Source organism: Macaca mulatta, chromosome 1 (assembly GCF_049350105.2).
Source record: "Macaca mulatta isolate MMU2019108-1 chromosome 1, T2T-MMU8v2.0, whole genome shotgun sequence".
Classification (NCBI taxonomy): Eukaryota; Metazoa; Chordata; class Mammalia; order Primates; family Cercopithecidae; genus Macaca; species Macaca mulatta.
In genome coordinates this window covers 187,630,571-187,649,723 of record NC_133406.1, presented here as the reverse complement: position 1 = coordinate 187,649,723, position 19,153 = coordinate 187,630,571, and the positions used below count along the sequence as shown (strand labels likewise).

The window sequence follows — 19,153 nt, the reverse complement described above, 5'->3', positions numbered from 1 at the left end:
GAATATATTTTGCTTCTAAGAGAAGTTACTATCTATTCCTAATTAAATGGGGAGGAAAGTCTTTGAAGAGGAACCTCTACTTTACTTTTTACACTTGGGAAAGGAAGTCACATATGTATTTAACATGGATCATGTTTTCCTGGAATGCCTTGGCATGCAGGGTCTTTTAAACTTTTCGAAGTTGTGGAGTCTTTATATGAAAAGTAAATCATGGCTTTTAATCACTGTCATAGGTTTAAAGATTTTATTTATTTATTTATTTATTTGAGACCGAGTCTCGCTCTGTCACCCAGGCTGGAGTGCAGTGGTGCAATCTTGGCTCACTGCAACCTCTGCCTCCTAGTTCAAGTGATTCTTCTGCCTCAGCCTCCTAAGTAGCTGGGATTACAGGTGCATGCCACCACACCTGGCTAATTTTTTGTATTTTTAGTAGAGATGGAGTTTCACTGTGTTAGCCAGGATGGTCTTGATCTCCTGATCTTGTGATCTGCCCGCCTTGGCCTCCCAAAGTGCTGGGATTACAGGCGTGAGCCACCGCACCTGACCAAGGTTTAAAGATTTTTATCTGACATTTAGGTGTTTATGAAATATTGCTTTCTTTATCATATAGCCTTAGCCAGATGGAATCATTTTCTATTAGCTGATCATTTCTTTACTTCTCTACCTCTGTATTATATAAAGAAAGTGCACATATATTCTGTTTTCAGTCTTTTTTGCAGAGTAAATGATGGTTAGTGTTAAAACTGTTTCTAAGATATTGTCTTGCACGTGTTATATGCTTGGCAAAGGTATAATATTAAAAAAACACATAATGTAGTATTATGTTGCATTGCAGCTCCGTAATTCTCCATATTAAAATTTTTGTTTTTCTATTCAGGTGACTCTACCTGTGGGCAGAGGGCTATCTATCACAGTTTGGGAATGACTGGAATTCCCATAATCAATGTCAACAATAACTGCTCTACTGGTTCTACTGCTTTGTTTATGGCCCGCCAGCTGATTCAGGGTGGTAAGGAGTGCTTGTCTAGTGTACTTAAATATTGCCCCATTTTAATCATTTAATCACACGACCATCAGAGGAATTATTTTATAATGTATTTGTTTTAAAAAAGGCCATATCAGGCCGGGTGTGGTGGCTTATGCTTGTAACCCCAGCACTTTGGGAGGCCGAGGTGGGTGGATTGTTTGAGCTTGTGAATTCGAGACTTGCTCTGAGCAACGTAACAAAACCCCGTCTCTACAAAAAAATAACAAAAATTAGCTGGGTATGGTGGCATGCATCTGTAGTCCCAGCTCCCTGGGAGGCTGAGGTGGGAGGATGGCTTGAGCCTGGGAGACAGAGATTGCAGTGAGCCTAGATGGCACCACTGCACTCCAGCTTGGGCGATAGAGCCAGAGCTTGTCTCAAAACAAAAACAAAAACAAAAACAAAAAAACAAAAAAACAAAAAAAAGGCTTTATCAGCCAGGCATGGTGGCTCACACTGGTAATTTCAACACTTTGGGGGACCAAGGCAAGAGCATCATTTGAGCCCAGGAGTTCAAGACCACCCTGGGCAATGTAGTTAGACCCTATGTTTACACAAAATTAAAAAAAAATTAGCCAGGCGTGGTGGTCCCAGCTACTCAGGAGGCTGAGGCTGGAGGATATATGATCATACCACTGCACTCTAGCCTGGGCAACGCAGTGAGACTCTGTCTCTAAAAAAAAAAAAAAAAAAAATTAAAGTAAGATAAAATTAAAAAGGCATTGTAAGATATAATTTATAGACCATAAAAGTATACAATTCAGTGTTTTTTGTATATTCACAGAATTGTATACCTATCACCACTATGTAATATTAGAACTTTTTTTTTTTTTTTGAGAGTGAGTCTTGTTCTGTTGCCCAGACTGGAGTGCAGTTGTGCGATCTCACCTCACTGCAACCTCCACCTCCCGGGTTCAAGTGATTCTCCTGCCTCAGCCTCCCGAGTAGCTGGGATTACAGGTACCCACCACCATGCCTGGCTAATTTTTTTGTATTTTTAATAGAGACGGGGTTTCACTATGTTGGCCAGGCTGGTCTCAAACTCCTGACCTCAAGTGATCCGCCCACCTTGGCCTCCCAAAGTGCTGGGATTGCAGGTGTGAACCATCACACCTGGTCATATTAGAACAGTTTTATCACCACAGAAAGAAACCCTGTACCCATTAGCAGTCATTCTCCATTTTCTCCTTCCCTCAGTCCCTAGAAACCACTAATTTACTTTCTCTTTGTGGAATTTCGTATTCTGAATATTTATATAAATGGAATTGTACAATACATGGCCTTTTGTGGTTTATTTCACTTAACACAATGTTTTTACAGTTTATTCATGTTGCAGCATATATCAGTACTTAATTCCTTTTCATGGCCAAATAATATTCCATTGTATGGATATATCACATTAAAAAATAGATGGACTGTTTTTTAAATGTAGAAGAAAAATAAAAAGTAAAATAAGTAGAAATGAGGTCTTGCTATGTTGCTGAGGCTGATCTCGAGCTAATAGCTTTAAGCGATCTTCCTGCCTTGGCCCCTCAAAGTGCTAGGATGGCTATACCACATTTCTTCTACCTGTTTATCAGTTGATAGACATTGTTGCTTGCGTATTTTTTTTTGGTTTCCATCAGTTGAGGGATTGTTTCTATTTTTTTTGGCTGTTATGAATAATGCTGCCATAGTGAGCATGGCACCCGTAATCCTGGCTTCTTGGGAGGCTGAGGCAGGAGGACCGCTTGAGTCTCGAGACTGAGGCTGCAGTTTGCAGTCATAACTGCACAGTCATAACTGTGCCACTATACTCCAGCCTGGGCAACAGAGCAAGACACTGTCTTTTAAAAATGGTCAGGGGAGGGCGAAGATAATGCCATTGTAAACATTGTGTATACTTTTTTTTTTTTGGTGGCCGTGTATTTTCAGTTCTTTTGTATATGTGTCATATCCTATGTTTCCATATATTCTAGGGTTTTTTATTAGGTCCTCTCTCTGTTCCACTGATTTGATTGTTGATTACTATTTCACTACCCAGCGTTTTAATTATTGGAACTTTATATTGTTTGACAATGCTAGTGGTCCCTGTTTCTGTTACATTATATTTCTTTTATTTTTTTAGGAAAAAATGTGGCAATCCTGTCTTTTTTTTTTTTTTTAATTCAGCTCCTGCAGGAATGTTTGGCTCTTCAGTTGAACTTTAGCAGCATCATTTTTAGGTGCCCCCTCTCTCCAAAAATAATTCTTTTGAGATTTTCATTGGGTTCATTTTTTAATTTTTAATTTCAAATTTTAAATGCTTTTCTAACTGTGATTCTAAATTAGCTTTTTATATTCATTACTGAAACATATTTCCACATTAACACGAAATTTTATTAACATATTGAGACTCAAGAGAAGAATTAAGCACCTTGTTGATTTTTCCTCTTTTCTTTTTTTAGAGACAGGGCCTCACTCTCTCATCCAGGCAACAGTATGGTAGCATGATCTCAGCCCCTGCAACCTGTGCCTCTTGGCCTCAGGTGATCCTCTCACTTCAGCCTCCTAAGTATTAATAGTTGGGATCATAGGTGTGTGCCACCACACCCAACCAATTTTTGTATATTTTGTAGAGATGGGGTCTTGCCGTGTTGCCCAGACTGGTCTCGAACTCCTGGTCTCAAGCGATACATCTGCCTTGGCCTCCCAAAGTTTTGGGATTACAGGCGTGATTCACCATGCCCAGCCCGATTTTTCCTCTTATCTAGAAGAATATAAAGATTTTCTCTGTAATTTTTCTGTTATTAAAAACTTTGGCTGGTTGGTGGCTTATGTCTGTAATCCCAGCACTTTGGGAAGCTGAGGTGGGTGGATCACTTGCGCCCAGGAATTTGAGACCACCCTGGGCAACATGGTGAGACTCCATCTCTACAAAAAAAAAAAAAAAAAAAGCAAGAAAACTGGTTGTGGTGCCACAGGCCTGCGGTCCCAGCTACATGCAGATTGCTTGGGCCCAGGAGGTCTAGGCTTCAGTGAGCCATGATTGCATTGCTGCACTTCAGCCTTAGTGACAGAGTGAGATACTGTCTCAAAAAAAAAAAACCAAAACCCAAAAAAACCTTTGTGGTGCTGGGCACAGTGGCTTATGCCTGTAATCCTAGCACTTGGGAGGCTGGGGTGGACAGATTGCTTGAGCCCAGGAGCTCAAGACCAGCCTAAGTAACACGGTAAAACTTTCTCTACAAAAAATACAAAAATTAGCTCTAGCTAATAGAGAGCTGAGGTGGGAGGATCGCTTGAGCCTGAGAGGTTGAAGCTGCAGTGAGCTGTGAGCCTGCCACTATACTCCAGTCTCGGTGACAGACTGAAACTTTGTGTCAAAAAAAAAAAAAGCAAACAAACAACAACAACAACAAAAACCTTTGTGGGATTATAGTATGTTTTTACATTTTATGTAAATTGGCTTATTTATTTAGAGACAATTTCTGGGCTCAAGTGACCTCCTGCCTCAGCTTACCAAGTCACTAGGACTACAGGTGTGTACCACCACACTCAGCTGATTTTTCAAACATTTTAAGTTTTTAAATTTTTGTAGAGACAGAGTCTTACTATGTTACCCTGGCTGGTCTTGACCTCCTGGCCTCAAGCAATTCATCTGCTTTGATTTCCCGAACTGATGGGACTAGGGACTAGAAGTTTGAGCCACTGTGCTCTCACTTGATGCACTTATTTCAATTGAAGTATTTAATGGTATTTTGTTGGTGTTTAGAAATTTGAAATTTCAAAATAATTACATTTTCCTTTAAGGTGTGGCAGAATGTGTCTTGGCTCTTGGGTTTGAGAAGATGAGTAAGGGAAGCCTTGGAATAAAAGTGAGTGTTATTTTGGCATAGTTACTAAATGAGCTAATATAACCCAAAAGTTGAAAGGTGATACTTATATATATGCATAGATCTTGGTAGTTTAGAATAGTGAAGAATCTTAGAGATAATTTTGTTCAAACTGTTTATTTTACCAATGATGAAACTGATGTTCAAAGATATGAGATTACTGAATTTGAAGTTGACTTATCTATTTAATTTGAAAGCCATTCATTTATTCATTTTTTTGATCAATGAATTACATTCAATAAATGAAATTCATTCAACAAATTGAAGAGAGTTAATAAAATGTGGGACTTCTAATTCTGGTAATGGCAAGCCAAGTTTTTTGAGCCAGTTCTCTCACTGATGACAACTAAAATATTTGGATAGAATATGAAAAAAGAAATCCTAAAGGTATTGAAGAACTAGCAAGAGAGAGGAAGTGCAGATGAATGCCAGAGAATTAACATCAGCATTTGCAACTAGTTTTGCCTTGAAGATCTTTGCTGATCAGGCAGCTGTGAGCCACAATTTTGACAGCCCCCTGGAATGAAAGGGGAAGTAGTCAAAGCTCAGACCTTCCCAAGATCAGAAGTTTAATACCCACATTAAATTGATACTGTGTAAGGATAAACTCTTTGGGTAGGACGAACCTGAAGTAAAACTGCCCACTTCCATGAGATGATAGGGAGAGTTACCATGGCATCCAGTAAAACAGGGGAGAAAAAAAAAAGAGAATAAAAAACCCAGTAAAACCTTTCATTGAGTTAATAAATCACAGACTAGCCCACATGTGGGATCACTGCCAACATTCTCATTATCTGAGTGGTCCAGGAAACCTCAAACCATGAATTGAATCTAAAGTAGTTCCAGAATGGTAGTAACCTAGCCAGATTTTCTTCTGGAGGAAAGCACCCTTCTTCCAGGCTTTGAGAGCCCTTCAAGTAAAATTTCAAGGACACGCAGTTAAAGATAACCTTAAGTGTTAAAGAAACAAGGCACCACAATTGAGAACCGAAAGAAAGAAGGAGCAGTAAAAGGTAATCTCTGAAGACTGCCAAAACTAGATTTATTGGATGCAGATTTAATCATGTTTGTTATGTTTAGAGAAATAAAAGACAGCTTGGAAACCTCTTTAGGCTATAGGAAACTACAAAAAAGAACATTATTGGCATGAAAAAAAAAAAACCCTAAATGGAATTTATAGAAAAGAAAAGAAAGAAAGAAAATTAAAAATTCACTCATGCCTGTAATCCCAGCACTTTGGGAGGCTGAGATGGGCGGATCACTTGAGGCCAGAAGTTCGAGACCAGCCTGGCCAACATGGCAAAACCCATCTCTACTAAAAATACAAAAAATTAGCCGGGTGTGGTGGTGTGCGCTGGTAATCGCAGCTACTCGGGAGGCTGAGGCAGGAGACTTGCCTGAGCCCAGGAGGTGGAGGTTGCGGTGAGCCAAGATGTGCCATTGCATTCCAGCCTGGGCGACAGACTGAGGCTCTGTTTCCTTTTTTTTTTTTTTTTTTTTTTGAGACGGAGTCTCGCTCTGTCTCTCAGGCTGGAGTGCAGTGGCCGGATCTCAGCTCACTGCAAGCTCCACCTCCCAGGTTCACGCCATTCTCCTGCCTCAGCCTCCTGAGTAGCTGGAACTACAGGCGCCCGCCACCTCGCCCGGCTAGTTTTTTGTATTTTTTAGTAGAGACGGGGTTTCACCGTGTTAGCCAGGATGGTCTCGATCTCCTGACCTCGTGATCTGCCCGTCTCGGCCTCCCAAAGTGCTGGGATTACAGGCTTGAGCCACCGCACCTGGCCTGAGACTCTGTTTCAAAAAAAAAAAAAAGAAAATGAGTTGAAGATAATTTTTTACTGTTATCTAAAATTATACTATTATCTAACTTATGTGATCAACCTGATCCCATTTTCTCTGTTGAAACGTTAAAGGACCTCTACCCCAAATTAACTTAAATACATATGATAATATTTCTTAGAAACCACAAAAGTGGCACTTAATAGGCATTCAAATCAATAAGTTGTTTCCCCCTTTAAAGAACACCTTTGAAAAGTGGTAGAAGTTAGATCGGATAATTTAGGAGTGGATAAGGGGAAATGTGTTCTTCCTAGATGTCAGAGAAGGCATCATGAGCCTAGTCATGGGTGTCTGAATGAATATGATACACCCAGGGAACAGTTTAAAAAACTGTCTGGATTAGAGTGGCAGCTGGAGAAGACTGAGAAATAAGGTTATGTAAGTGAATATATAATGTTTATGACACATGAAAAATACGTGTTTTTTTCAGCAGTAAATGGTATGTGCCCTGGTAACTTTTATTTGAAAATTATTAAAAATTATAAAATAGTAAAATCCATCCATAATCCCATAGTATAATTAAAAGGAAATATATATAAATTAGAAGTCCCTCCTTCTGCCTATTTTTTTTTTTTTTTTGAGACCAGGTCTCCCTCCCAAGTTCAACAGAAGGACTGACACTACTCAATTTCAAGACTTACCCTAAAGCTCCAGTAATTAAGACAGTGTGGTATTGACAAAAAAGTTCAGACAAATTAGACAAATAGATAAATAGAAAAGAATAAAGCATTCAGAAATAGACCTACATAAATATAGTCAACCGATCTTTGACAAAGAAGCAAAGGCAATATAATGGAAAAAATAATCTTTTCAACAAGTCGTGCTGGGACAACTGGATATCCACATGCAAATAATGAATCCAGGCACGACCTTACACCCCCCGCCTTTTTTTTTTTTTTTTTTTTTGAGATGTAGTCTCTGTTTCCCAGGCTGAAATGGAGTGCAGTGGCACAGTCTTGGCTCACTGCAACCTCTGCCTCCCTGTTTCAAGTGATTCTCCTGCTTTAACCTCCAAAGTAACTGGGATTACAGGCGCCGACCACCAAGCTGGGCTGAGTTTTGTACTTTTAGTTGAGACGGGGTTTTACCATGTTGACCAGGCTGGTCTCAAACTCCTGACCTCAGGCGATCCACCTGCCTCAGCCTCCTAAAGTGCTGGGATTACAGGTGTGAGCTACCGTGCCCAGCCACGTTTTTTCACAAGCTTTTTAGATATCTATTGAGATGTTCTTATTTTGTTTGTTATTCTTTTTTAGTTTGTTAATATGATGAATTATATTTGTTGATATTTGACTGTTGGTCTATCCGATATTCTGGGGTAATGTTTGGTATTTGGTCATGATATATTATCCTTTTTATATATTATTGGATTTGATTTGCTAATCTTTTTCTTTTAAGTGATGGGTTCTCCCTATGTTGCCCAGGCTGGTCTTAAGCTCCTGGGCTTGAGCAATCCTTCCGCCTGGGTCTCCCAAAGTGTTGGGATTACAGGTGTGAGCCACCGCGCCTGGCCTGATTTGTTAAAATTTTGTTAAGGATTTTTGTGTTTATGTCTGCAAGGGTGTTGGTTTGTTGTTTTCTTTCCATTGTGCAGGTTGGTCTTGAACTTCAGGGCTCAAGTGATCTGCTCACCTTGGCTTCCCAAAGTTTTGGGATTATAGGTGTGAGCCACCACACCCAGGCTTGTTTTAATACGAGAATAATGCTGGCCTCATAGAATAGCTGGGAAGTGTTCTCTTCTCTTCTGTTTTTTGGAATAGTTTATATGTAAATTGGTATTTTTTTCTCTTAAATTTTTGGTAGAATTCACCAATTCACCAGTTCACATTTGATTGGGTGACTTCGTTTCTTTTCTTTTAAATTTTTTTTTTTTTTAAGATGGAGTTTCCCTCTTGTTGCCCAAGCTGGAGTGCAATGGCACAATCTCGGCTCACCGCAACCTCCGCCTCCCAGGTTCAAGCGATTCTCCTGCCTTAGCCTCCCGAGTAGCTGGGATTACAGGCATGCACCACCACGCCTGGCTAATTTTGTATTTTTAGTAGAGATGGAGTTTCTCCATGTTGGTCAGGCTTGTCTCAAACTCCCGGCCTCAGGTGATCCGCCTGCCTTGTCCTCCCAAAGTACTGAGATTACAGGCGTGAGCCGCCGCGCCCAGCCCTAAAATATTTTTAATTAAAAAAAAATTTTTTTTTTTGCATTCTTATCTTTGGATCATGGTCTGGTGATTTCTTTATGGGAAAGTTTTCAATCTTCTAAGTTTAGTTTCTTCAGTAAATATATTACTATTCAGGTTGTCTATTTTTTCTTTTTTTAAGCGAGCTTTGATAGTTTATGTCCTTCACGGAATTTGTCCAGTTCATCTACATTGTTAACCTTATTGGTAAAAAGTCATTCATGTTATTCCCATCTTTTTAATGTAGGATCTTTGGATGTGTCTTCTCCCTTCTTCTGGTGTTGGTAATTTTTATCTTCTCTCTTTTTCCATGGTCATCTTTTGTTGTCAGAGTGATCATGGAAAAAGAAAGTTTACAATAGAAGGACCAGCTTTTGTTTTCATTGATTTTCTATATACTCTTTTTTTTTTTTTTTTTTTTTTTTTTGAGACAGAGTCTCACTCTGTCGCCCAGGCTGGAGTGCAATGGCATGATCTCGGCTCACTGCAACCTCTGCCTCCAGGGTTCAAGCAATTCTTCTGCTTCAGTCTCCTGAGTAGCTGGGATTATAGGTGCCTGCCACCACGCCCAGCTAAGTTTTGTATTTTTAGTAGCGACGGAGTTTCACCATGTTGGCCAGGCTGGCCTCAAACTCCTGACCTCGTGATCCACCCACCTGGCCTCTCAAAGTGCTGGAATTACAGGTGTGAGCCATGGTGCCTGGCCTATATTCTTCTTTTTTCTAGTTTATTCTGCTCATTTCTACTCATTCTTTTTCTTTCTGCTCATTTTCTATTTCAATCTGCTCTCATTCTTGATGTTTCCTTTCTTCTCCTTACTTTGGGTTTAATTCTTTATTTTAAATCAGCCATGCCCAGCTAATTTTTTGCAGAGACGGAATCTTGCTATGTTGCCCATGCTGGCATGACCCACCATGCCTGGCTACTATACACACACACACACACACACACGCATATATATACACACACACACACATATATACACAATACACACACACACACACACAATATACACACACATACATATATATGTGTGTGTATGTATGTGTGTTATACATATATATATATATATTTATTCCCAAGACAGAGTCTCACTCTGTCGCCCAGGCTGGAGTGCAGTGGTGTGATCTCGACTCACTGCAATCTTCAACTCCTGTGTTCAAGCAGTTCTTCCACCTCAACCTCCTGAATAGCTGGGACTGTAGGTGCACACCACCACACCTGGCTAATTTATGTATTTTTAGTAGAGATGGGGTTCACCACGTTGGCCAGGCTGGTCTCGAACTCCTGAACTCAAGTGATCCACCTGTCTCAGCCTCCCAAAGTGCTGGGATTACAGGTGGGGACTGCCAGGCCGGGCCTATATTTTTTTATTTGAGATTTGTTTTTTGGCTCAGGGTATGGTTTATTTTGAAAAATATGATGTGTGCACTTGAAAAGCGTATGTACTTTGTTCTTAGTGGATGAAGTGTTCTATAAATGCTACTTATGTCAAATTGGCTGATAAGGTTGGTCAAGTCTTTTATGACCTTACTGATTTGTCTGCTTATTCTGTCAGTTATTGAGAGGGAAATATTGCAATCTCTGCTATATCTGTAGATTTGTCTATTTCCTTCAGTTCTTTTTTTTTTTTTTTTTTTTTTTTTTTAAGATGGAGTCTCGCTCTGTCACCCAGGCTGGAGTGCAATGGCACGATCTTGGCTCACTGCAACCTCCACCTCTTGGGTTCAAGTGATTCTCCTGCCTCAGCCTCCCGAATAGCTGGGATTACAGGCGCGCACCACCACGTCTGGCTAATTTTTGTATTTTTAGTAGCGTTTCACCATGTTGGTGAGGCTGGTCTTGAACTCCTGACCTAGTGATCCGCCTGCCTTCTGCCTCCCAAAGTGCTGAGATTACAGGCGTGAGCCACCACACCCGGCCTATTTCCTTCAGTTTCTGTTTCATGTATTTTGAAGCTCTGATATTAGATATATTAACATTTAGGGTTGTTATATCCTCTTGGTAAGTTGACTCCTTCGTCATTATGAAATAATCCTCTTTAGTCCTTGTTATTAGTTCTTTGATCTTACATCTACTTTGATATTAGCATAGCCAATCCAGCTTTCTTTTGAGTAGAATTAGAATAGTATGTATTTTTCCATCCCTTTACTTATTTTTGTCTATATATTTGAATTGGGTTTTTCTAGACAGCATATTGCGGGGTCTTGCTTTTTAACAATATAATAATATTTGCCTTTTAATTGGACTTTTTATATCTTTCCCATTTGATGTGCTGATTGATGTGGTTGAGTTTAAACTAGCAGTTAGCTGAAACCGATACCTACTAGCTTGTACTATCCTGCATGATCGGATTATGCAGGATATCTTCTCCCATGTTTGGTTTCAGTGACAGCCATGTTAGTAGATTCAAACTGGCTATGGTGGGAGACTTTATACCACAAAAGTTGGCAAATGCTACCAATTAGGGCTCCCTGCATCCTGCCCCAGTGAGCCTGTTGTTAAGTATTTACTTGGACACCACTGATTTGCGGATTGTTTTCTTTTTGTTCAATCTCTTCTTTGTTCTTTTTTCTTCTTTTCTGTTAATTGAGAATTTTTTTTTTTTTTTTTTTTTTGAGACGGAGTCTCTCTGTGTTGCCCAGTCTGGAGTGCAGTGGCCGGATCTCAGCTCACTGCAAGCTCCGCCTCTCGGGTTTACGCCATTCTCCTGCCTCAGCCTCCCAAGTAGCTGGGACTACGGGCGCCCGCCACCTCGCCCAGCTAGTTTTTTTGTACTTTTCTAGTAGAGACAGGGTTTCACCGTGTTAGCCAGGATGGTCTTGATCTCCTGACCTCGTGATCCACCCGTCTCCGCCTCCCAAAGTGCTGGGATTACAGGCGTGTGCCACCGCGCCCGGCCTAATTGAGAATTTTTTATAATTTCATTTTATCTATCTTATAGGCGTATTAACTATACCTCTGCTGTTTTGTTTTGCTTTTAGTGGTTGCTTTATGTTTTATAGTTACAGCTTTAATTTATCCCCAGATTACTTTTAAGTAATATATCTGTTCACTGTAATGTTATGAGAACTCTAGGAAGTGTTTTTTGTTGTTTGCTTCCTCCAAGAAGTATATTGTAGCCAGGTGCCCTGGCTCATGCCTGTAATCCCAGTACTTTGGGAGGCAGGGCAGGAGGATTGCTTGAGACCAGAAATTCAAGACCACCCTGGGCAACATGGTGAAACCCCGGCTATTCAAAAAAATACAAAAGAATTAGTTGGGCATGGTGGTGCATGCCTGTATTTCCAGCTACTTGGGAAGCTGAGATAGGAGGATCGCTTTATATTACGAAATATAAATGTTATTTATATTTTAAATTTTATTTATTTTCTTTTTTATATTAATCATTTAATACTAATCTTTTCTTATTAGTCATTACTGAGTCATAAATATTTTTATTTATTATTGTCCTCATCACCTTTTACCTTCCTCCCTCCCCAGTGTAAATGCCAGTGAGCAAAGTCTATCTTATTAGTTCACTCTTTTTTCTCTCATGTCTGGAATAGTTACTGGCACATACTGGATGCCCAATAAATATTTCTTGAAAGAGTTAATACCTCTTTCCTCACTTGATTATTTTTTCTTCTTCCCATGTTTCCCTGTGGCGCATGTCCTAACTGATTTTATTCACATTGACCATTTCTGGTGTACTATGGGCTTAGAATAAATAAATGTCTTAATAGCGCTGTAGTAGTTTTGAAAGAGATACTTATCATGTCAGCTACTTATGAAATTTTGTCCCCCCTCTCTTAGTTTTCAGATAGGACCATTCCCACTGATAAACATCTTGACGTCCTGATCAATAAGTATGGATTGTCTGCACACCCAGTTGCTCCTCAGATGTTTGGGTATGCTGGAAAAGAACATATGGAAAAATATGGTATGTTAAAAAAAACTTTTGAGGCTTCTTACTAGTTATATACATGAGATAAGAAATGACAGTTATTTATTAAGGAACTATGGAGGATGCCAGGATATATAAGATGTAAAATGTTTTTTGAATTAAATCGAAGTAATAGTTCTTATAGAACTTAGCCATAGAGAAAGTGTTTATATATAGACTGTGGTATGGGAAGTACCTAGAGTACTCTATAGCAGGAAGTTGAAATAGGAAAAATGACATACATCTTGTCTCCTTTAATCATGGACTATAACTTTTTTTTTTTTCCAAGCTGAGGGTGTCACTCTGTTATGCAGGTTGGAGTGCAGTGGTGCCATCTTGGCTCACTGCAACTTCCGCCTCCCAGGCTCAAGTGATCCTTCCACCCAGCCTCTCGAGTAGCTGGGACTACAGATGTGCACTACCACGTTCGGCTAATTTTTTGTATTTTCGGTAGACATGGCTTTTTGCCATGTTGCTCAGGCTGGTCTCAAACTCCTGAGCTCAAGTGATCCACCTGTCTCGGCTTCCCAAAGTGTTAGGATTACAGGCGTGAGCTAGCATGACTGGTCATGGACTATAAATTGAGGATCTTAAAATTTTGTCAACCAAGACGAGGTGAAAGATCAAGCTATTCATACTCTACATTCAATATATCAGCAAGACTTTTCTCTGTATTCTCAGTATATCCATTTCTCACCATTTTTGCTACCTTTGCTGTAGTGGCATAATTTCGTACCTGAAATTTAGGAGTGTTCTAACTGGTTTCTCTACTTCTGCTTGTGTACCTCCAAAGTCAATTCTCTACTTTATAGCCGGAGCCATACTTGTAAAATATGTCAGATCATTTCACACCTGTGCTTAAAATTCTCCATTGTTTCTCATCACACTAAGATTGAAACCCAAATGTCTTCTTATGGCTTACGAGCTTCTACATGATCATTCCCTCCACCCTCATTAACTCTCTGATCTTATCTCCCACCATTTTTTCTTTCACTAGTCTGCTCCAACCACACTATCTTTTCTTTCTGTTCCTCATACACACCAAGGTTTATTTCAGGTAGGGCTTTAGCCTCTATCCTAAGATCATCAGAGCCATCTCCCTTGCTTCCATCAGGTCTTTATTTAAAAGCCACCTTCTGCTTTCTTTCATCACTCTCCTTCCCAGAACTTCCTATTCACTATCTTCTGCTTTATCATTTTATATGGCACCTATAATAATCTGACATATATCTGACACATACATATATGTCAGATAATTATAGGTGCCATATAACATGAGAGATATATATATATATATATGTATATATATTCTTGTTTATTGACTCTTCCAACCAGAATATAAGTTCAACAAAAGCATGGATTTTTATTTGTCTTATTTCCTGCACATTGATTGTTAACCTAGAATAGTACCTGGCTAAACCAAGTATAAAAGAAAAAAAAAAAAAAAAAGAATAGTGCCTGGCACAAGTCAGTGTTGCGTAATTAATTCATCTTTAAAATTTAGAAAGACCCTCCATGACTATTCAAATCAAAGTAGCCCCTCCTATTATTCTTTTTCTTAGATAGCTTCATATCGCTTCCTTCATAGCACTTAGCACTATTTATATTCATATATTTATCATATGTGGTTTTACTTGTTTAATTTTTGTCTTCTTTATTAGTCTATAAACTCCACGAAAGCAGGGGCCATGTCTGCTTTGTTTACCTTGATATACACAGCCAAGCACAGAACTTGGCATGTTATTTAACCAGAAAGAAGTTTTTTTTTTTTTTTTCTTTCTCTTCTATAGTCTTCAGCATATTTAAATACTCAACAAACATTTATTGAATGAAGGAGTGAATTTCCATATGTATGTTATCTCATTCAGCTATCACAAGGATCCATTATTGCAGGTGTTATTATCTCATTTTATAGCAGAAGAATCTGATATTCAGAAAAGTTTTTGACCAGGATCATAGGGTCAATAAGTAGGAGAGCCTATGTTCCATTCTATTTCTGTCTCACTCTAAAGCTCTTGTGCAGCCCTTTCTCCCAGTAATAGTAGCTGCTCTTTGTTGCGTGCCTCACACATCTTAGATATTTTACATACCAAATATAACAACTATTTTAAGAGGTGAGTGTACGCCTATTTTTCATATGAGGAACCTGAAGCTTGGAGAATTTGAGTAACTTCTAGTAGGTGATAGAGGGTTTCACACTCAAATCTGCCATACTATAAAACCTCCATTCTTTTCATTGTTTCTCAGATAGCTATATTAATTTTAAATAATAAAAAGTTTTTACTGTATATTAACTTTTTATTTTCTTGTCATTCCTGTACATAGTAGAGGGACATTCAGTAATGTTTGTTAGCATGTATTGTAGGTATGGAAACATGTTTTGCTTGGAATTTTCATTTGTGCTTGGCTTTCCTTTTTTCTTTTTTGACCTGTTTGGTGAAGGGGAAGGAAAACTGAATATTGTAATAGCATTTTTGTTTAAAAATCATAAATATTTAAAATTAATTAGATAGTGAATGTGGCCAGAGTATAATTTGAAATTAAACTTGTTTATGGTTGTCATTTGAAAGGTTTGTCAATTTTTTTTCTTTTCTTTAGTTTTTTTGAAACAGAGTCTCACTCTGTTGCCCAGGCTGGAGTGCAGTGGCCCGATCTCAGCTCACTGCAAGCGCTGCCTCCCAGGTTCACTCCATTCTCCTGTCTCAGCCTCCTGAGTAGTTGGGACTATAGGCACCCGCCCACCACACACGGCATTTTTTGTGTTTTTAGTAGAAACGGAGTTTCACCGTGTTAGCTGGGGTGGTCTTGATCTCCTGACCTCGTGATCTGCCTGCCTCAGCCTCCCAAAGTGCTGGGATTACAGGCGTGAGTCACCGTGCCCAGCCCAGGTTTGTCAATTTTAAAAGATGATATGCTTCATTTTTAGAGGTATGTTGTAATATACTTTAAAACTATTTTGTTTAGAAGTAATTTCAGACTGAACAAGAATGTTGCAAAAATAGTACAAGAATTCCTAATATTTTTACTCTAGATTTTCTAAAAATTAACATTTTGCCATGCTTGTTTTTTTTTGTTTTTTTTTTTGTTTTTTTTTTTTTTTTTTTTTTTGAGACGGAGTCTCGCTCAGTCGCTCAGGCTGGAGTGCAGTGGTGCGATCTCAGCTTACTGCAAGTTTCGCCTCCCGGGTTCACGCCATTCTCCTGCCTCAACCTCCCAAGTAGCTGGGACTACAGGTGCCCGCTGCCATGCCCAGCTAATTTTTTGCATTTTTAGTAGAGACGGGTTTCACCGTGTGAGCCAGGGTGGTCTCGATCTCCTGACCTCGTGATCCACCCACCTTGGCCTCCCAAAGTGCTGGGATTACAGGCGTGAGCCACCACGCCCGGCCATGCTTGTTGTTTTAATGAATTATTTTATCTATATTACTATGTAATTATTTAAAAATGTAAGGCTGGGTGCTGTGGCTCACGCCTGTAATCCCAGCACTTTGGGAGGCCGAGGTGGGCAGATCGTGAGGTCAGAAGTTCGAGACCAGCCTGGCCAACATGGGGAAACCCCGTCTCTACTAAAAATACAAAAAACTAACTGAGCATGGTAGTACGCACCTATAGTCCCAGCTACTCGGGGGGCTGAGGCAGGAGAATTGCTTGAACCCAAGAGGTAGAAGTTGCAGTGAGCCGAGATGGTGCCACTGCACTCTAGCCTGGGCAACAGAGCAAGACTCCATCTCAAAACAACAACAACAACAAAATTAATTAAAAAAATGTTTGAGAGTAAGTTGCAGTTCTTTCATAGTCACTACAGTGATCAAAATTGGGATGTTAATATTGATATGATACTATTAAATAATCTACAGACCTCATTCTAAGTTTTACCAGTTATCTGACGAACATCTTTTTCTGGACCAAGATCCCTCATAGTTTTTCAGTGTTTTCTTGCCTCCATTTATGCATAGGTTATGTGCATTGGTTATTTTTTTTCTCCATTTGAACTTTACTCTCAAACGTTATTGGTATTTTTACTGGGATTGTATTAATCTTGTTAAATTAATTTAGGGAGGACTGATGTATTTATGAGGCTGAGTTGTCCTGTCAAAGAACAGGGATTATCTTTTTATTTATTCAGTTCTGTCTTTGTGTCTTTCAGGAGTGTTTTAAGGTTTTCTTCATATATAAGTGTTTTATTTCTTGTTAAACTTATGCCTAAATACCTTCCTTAATTCCTTTAATCATCCTTGTTGCTGCTATTGCACATGGACTTTTCACTGGTGTTATATCCTTTAATCTGGTCATTACTTGTGTATACGAAGGCTACTGATCTTCCCCCCCCCCCAACGTGGAGTCTCGCTCCGTTGCCCAAGATGGAGTGTAATGGTGCAATCTTGGCTCACTGTAACCTCCATCTCCTGGATTCAAGCGATTCTCCTGCCTCAGCCTCCCAAGTAACTGGGATTACAGGTGCGCATCACCAAGCTTGGCTAATTTTTGTATTTTTTTTTTTTTAATTAGAGTCAGGGTTTTACCATGTTGGCCAGGCTGGTCTTGAACTCCTGACTTCAAGTGGTCTACCTGCCTCCGCCTCCTAAAGTGCTGGGATTACAGGTGTGAGCCACATGCCCGGCTGGCTATTGATTTTTATATATTAATCTTATGACTTGCTATCTCACTGAAGTTTTTAATTTTTGAGTTAGTTTTATTACTGATTTTACTTATAGGGGTTTCCACATATGCAGCTATATTGTATCATCTACAAAAAGAGATGGTATTACTACTTCTTTGCTCATTGTAATATTTGAATTGACTTATCTAATTAGACAAAAATGTTATTAAAATCATAAAGAAGAGAAAATATAGTTACTATTCATTAAGTGGAAGGTGATCATCTTAAAGATCTTCATCCTTGTTGCCTTCTTCATCATTTTCTCATTGAGCAGGCTGAGGAGGAAGAGGAAGGTTGGTCTTGCTGTTCCAGGTGGTAGAGGCAGAAGAAGTGGAAGAGGAGACGGAAGAGGCAGGCGTATTTGATGTAACTGTCATTGAAAAAAGTCCCCTTATAGTGGACCCATGCAGCTTAACCCTGTGTTGTTCATGAGTCAAATGTAATCAATATGTGGCCTTTTGGGTACGGTGCTACACACCTGTAATTCCAGCACTTTGGGAGGCTGAGGCAGGTAGATCGCTTGAGCCCAGGAGTTCAAGACCAGCCTGGGCAACATGGTGAAACCTCATCTCTACGAAAAATACAAAAGTTAGCTGGCACTGTGTCACATGCCTATAGTCTCAGCTACTTGGGAGGCTGAAGTGGGAGGACTGCTTGAGCCTGGAAGGAGGAGGCTGCAGTAAGCCGAGGTCGCACCTCTGCATTCCAGCCTAGTTGATAGAGTGAGACCCTGTTTTTTTTTCTTTAAAAAAAAAAGTCCAGGCACAGTGGCTCACACCTGTAATCCCAGCATTTTGGGAGGCTGAGGTGGTGGGATCACCTGAGGTCTGGAGTTCGAGACCAGCTTGGCAAACATGGTAAAACCCCATCTCTACTAAAATACAAAAATTAGCCGGGCGTGGTTGGGTGTGCCTGTAATCCCAGCAACTGAGGATGCTAACTAAGGCAAGAGAGTTGCTTGAGCCTGGGAGGTGGAGGTTGCAGTGAGCCGAGATTGCACCTCTGTACTCCAGCCTAGGTGGCAGAGCTAGACTCCGTCTCAAAAAACAAAAAAAAAAAAAAAAAAAGAGGGAAAAAAAAGTGACCTTTTGTGACTGGCTTCTTTAAGTTAGTATATTTTCACAGTTCATTCATGTCATAGCATGTATTAGGACCTCATTCCTTTTTACTGCTTAATAATAATCCTTATGTCATTTATTCTTATTAATAAATGGTTGGTGGTATATATTTTCCTGATTACTGTGTTAAATGTATCACATTGATTCTGATATGTAGTGTTTTCATTATCACTATTTTCTGACAAGTTCTATAATTTCCATTTCTATTTTCATTTTTTACCCGAGAATTATTTCATGGAAATATTTTTTAAATTTCCAGATGGACTTTTAATTTTATCAGTAATTTCTAGTTTTATTGCCTGGTGATTTGAGTGTGTTGTTTGTAGATTGGGGGGATTCTTAGTACTATGGTGCCCTTTTCTGTAAGTGTAGTGGAATGGGGTCTTGGAGTACTGCCCAGGCTGACTCTTCAGGTGCAATCATGGTGCACTATAGCCACAAACTCCTGGGCTCAGGCAATACTCCTGCCTCAGTGTCCTGAGTTGCTGGGACTACAGGTGTACCTTGTCCTTTTTTTGTCTTGTAGAACCATACAAATGTCCTCTTTTGCTGCTTTTC

At 39.6% G+C, this 19,153-nt stretch overlaps 1 protein-coding gene across 16 annotated transcripts in view; it reads left to right on the top strand.

Annotated features, from left to right (window-relative positions):
- SCP2 (sterol carrier protein 2) overlaps positions 1–19,153 on the top strand; it is a 123,524-nt gene that overhangs the window by 30,038 nt on the left and 74,333 nt on the right. For 9 of the 16 annotated variants that reach the window (XM_077956664.1, XM_077956621.1, XM_077956641.1 and 6 more), the window contains 3 exons: positions 878–1,009; positions 4,799–4,863; positions 12,689–12,815. In XM_077956664.1, coding sequence (XP_077812790.1) covers positions 922–1,009; positions 4,799–4,863; positions 12,689–12,815 — 280 coding nt within the window. In that variant the 5' untranslated portion in view covers positions 878–921. Of the gene's footprint in view, positions 1–817; positions 1,010–4,798; positions 4,864–12,688; positions 12,816–19,153 lie in introns of all 16 variants that reach the window. The other 7 variants (XM_077956659.1, XM_077956653.1, XM_077956649.1 and 4 more) reach the window with 4 other exon arrangements.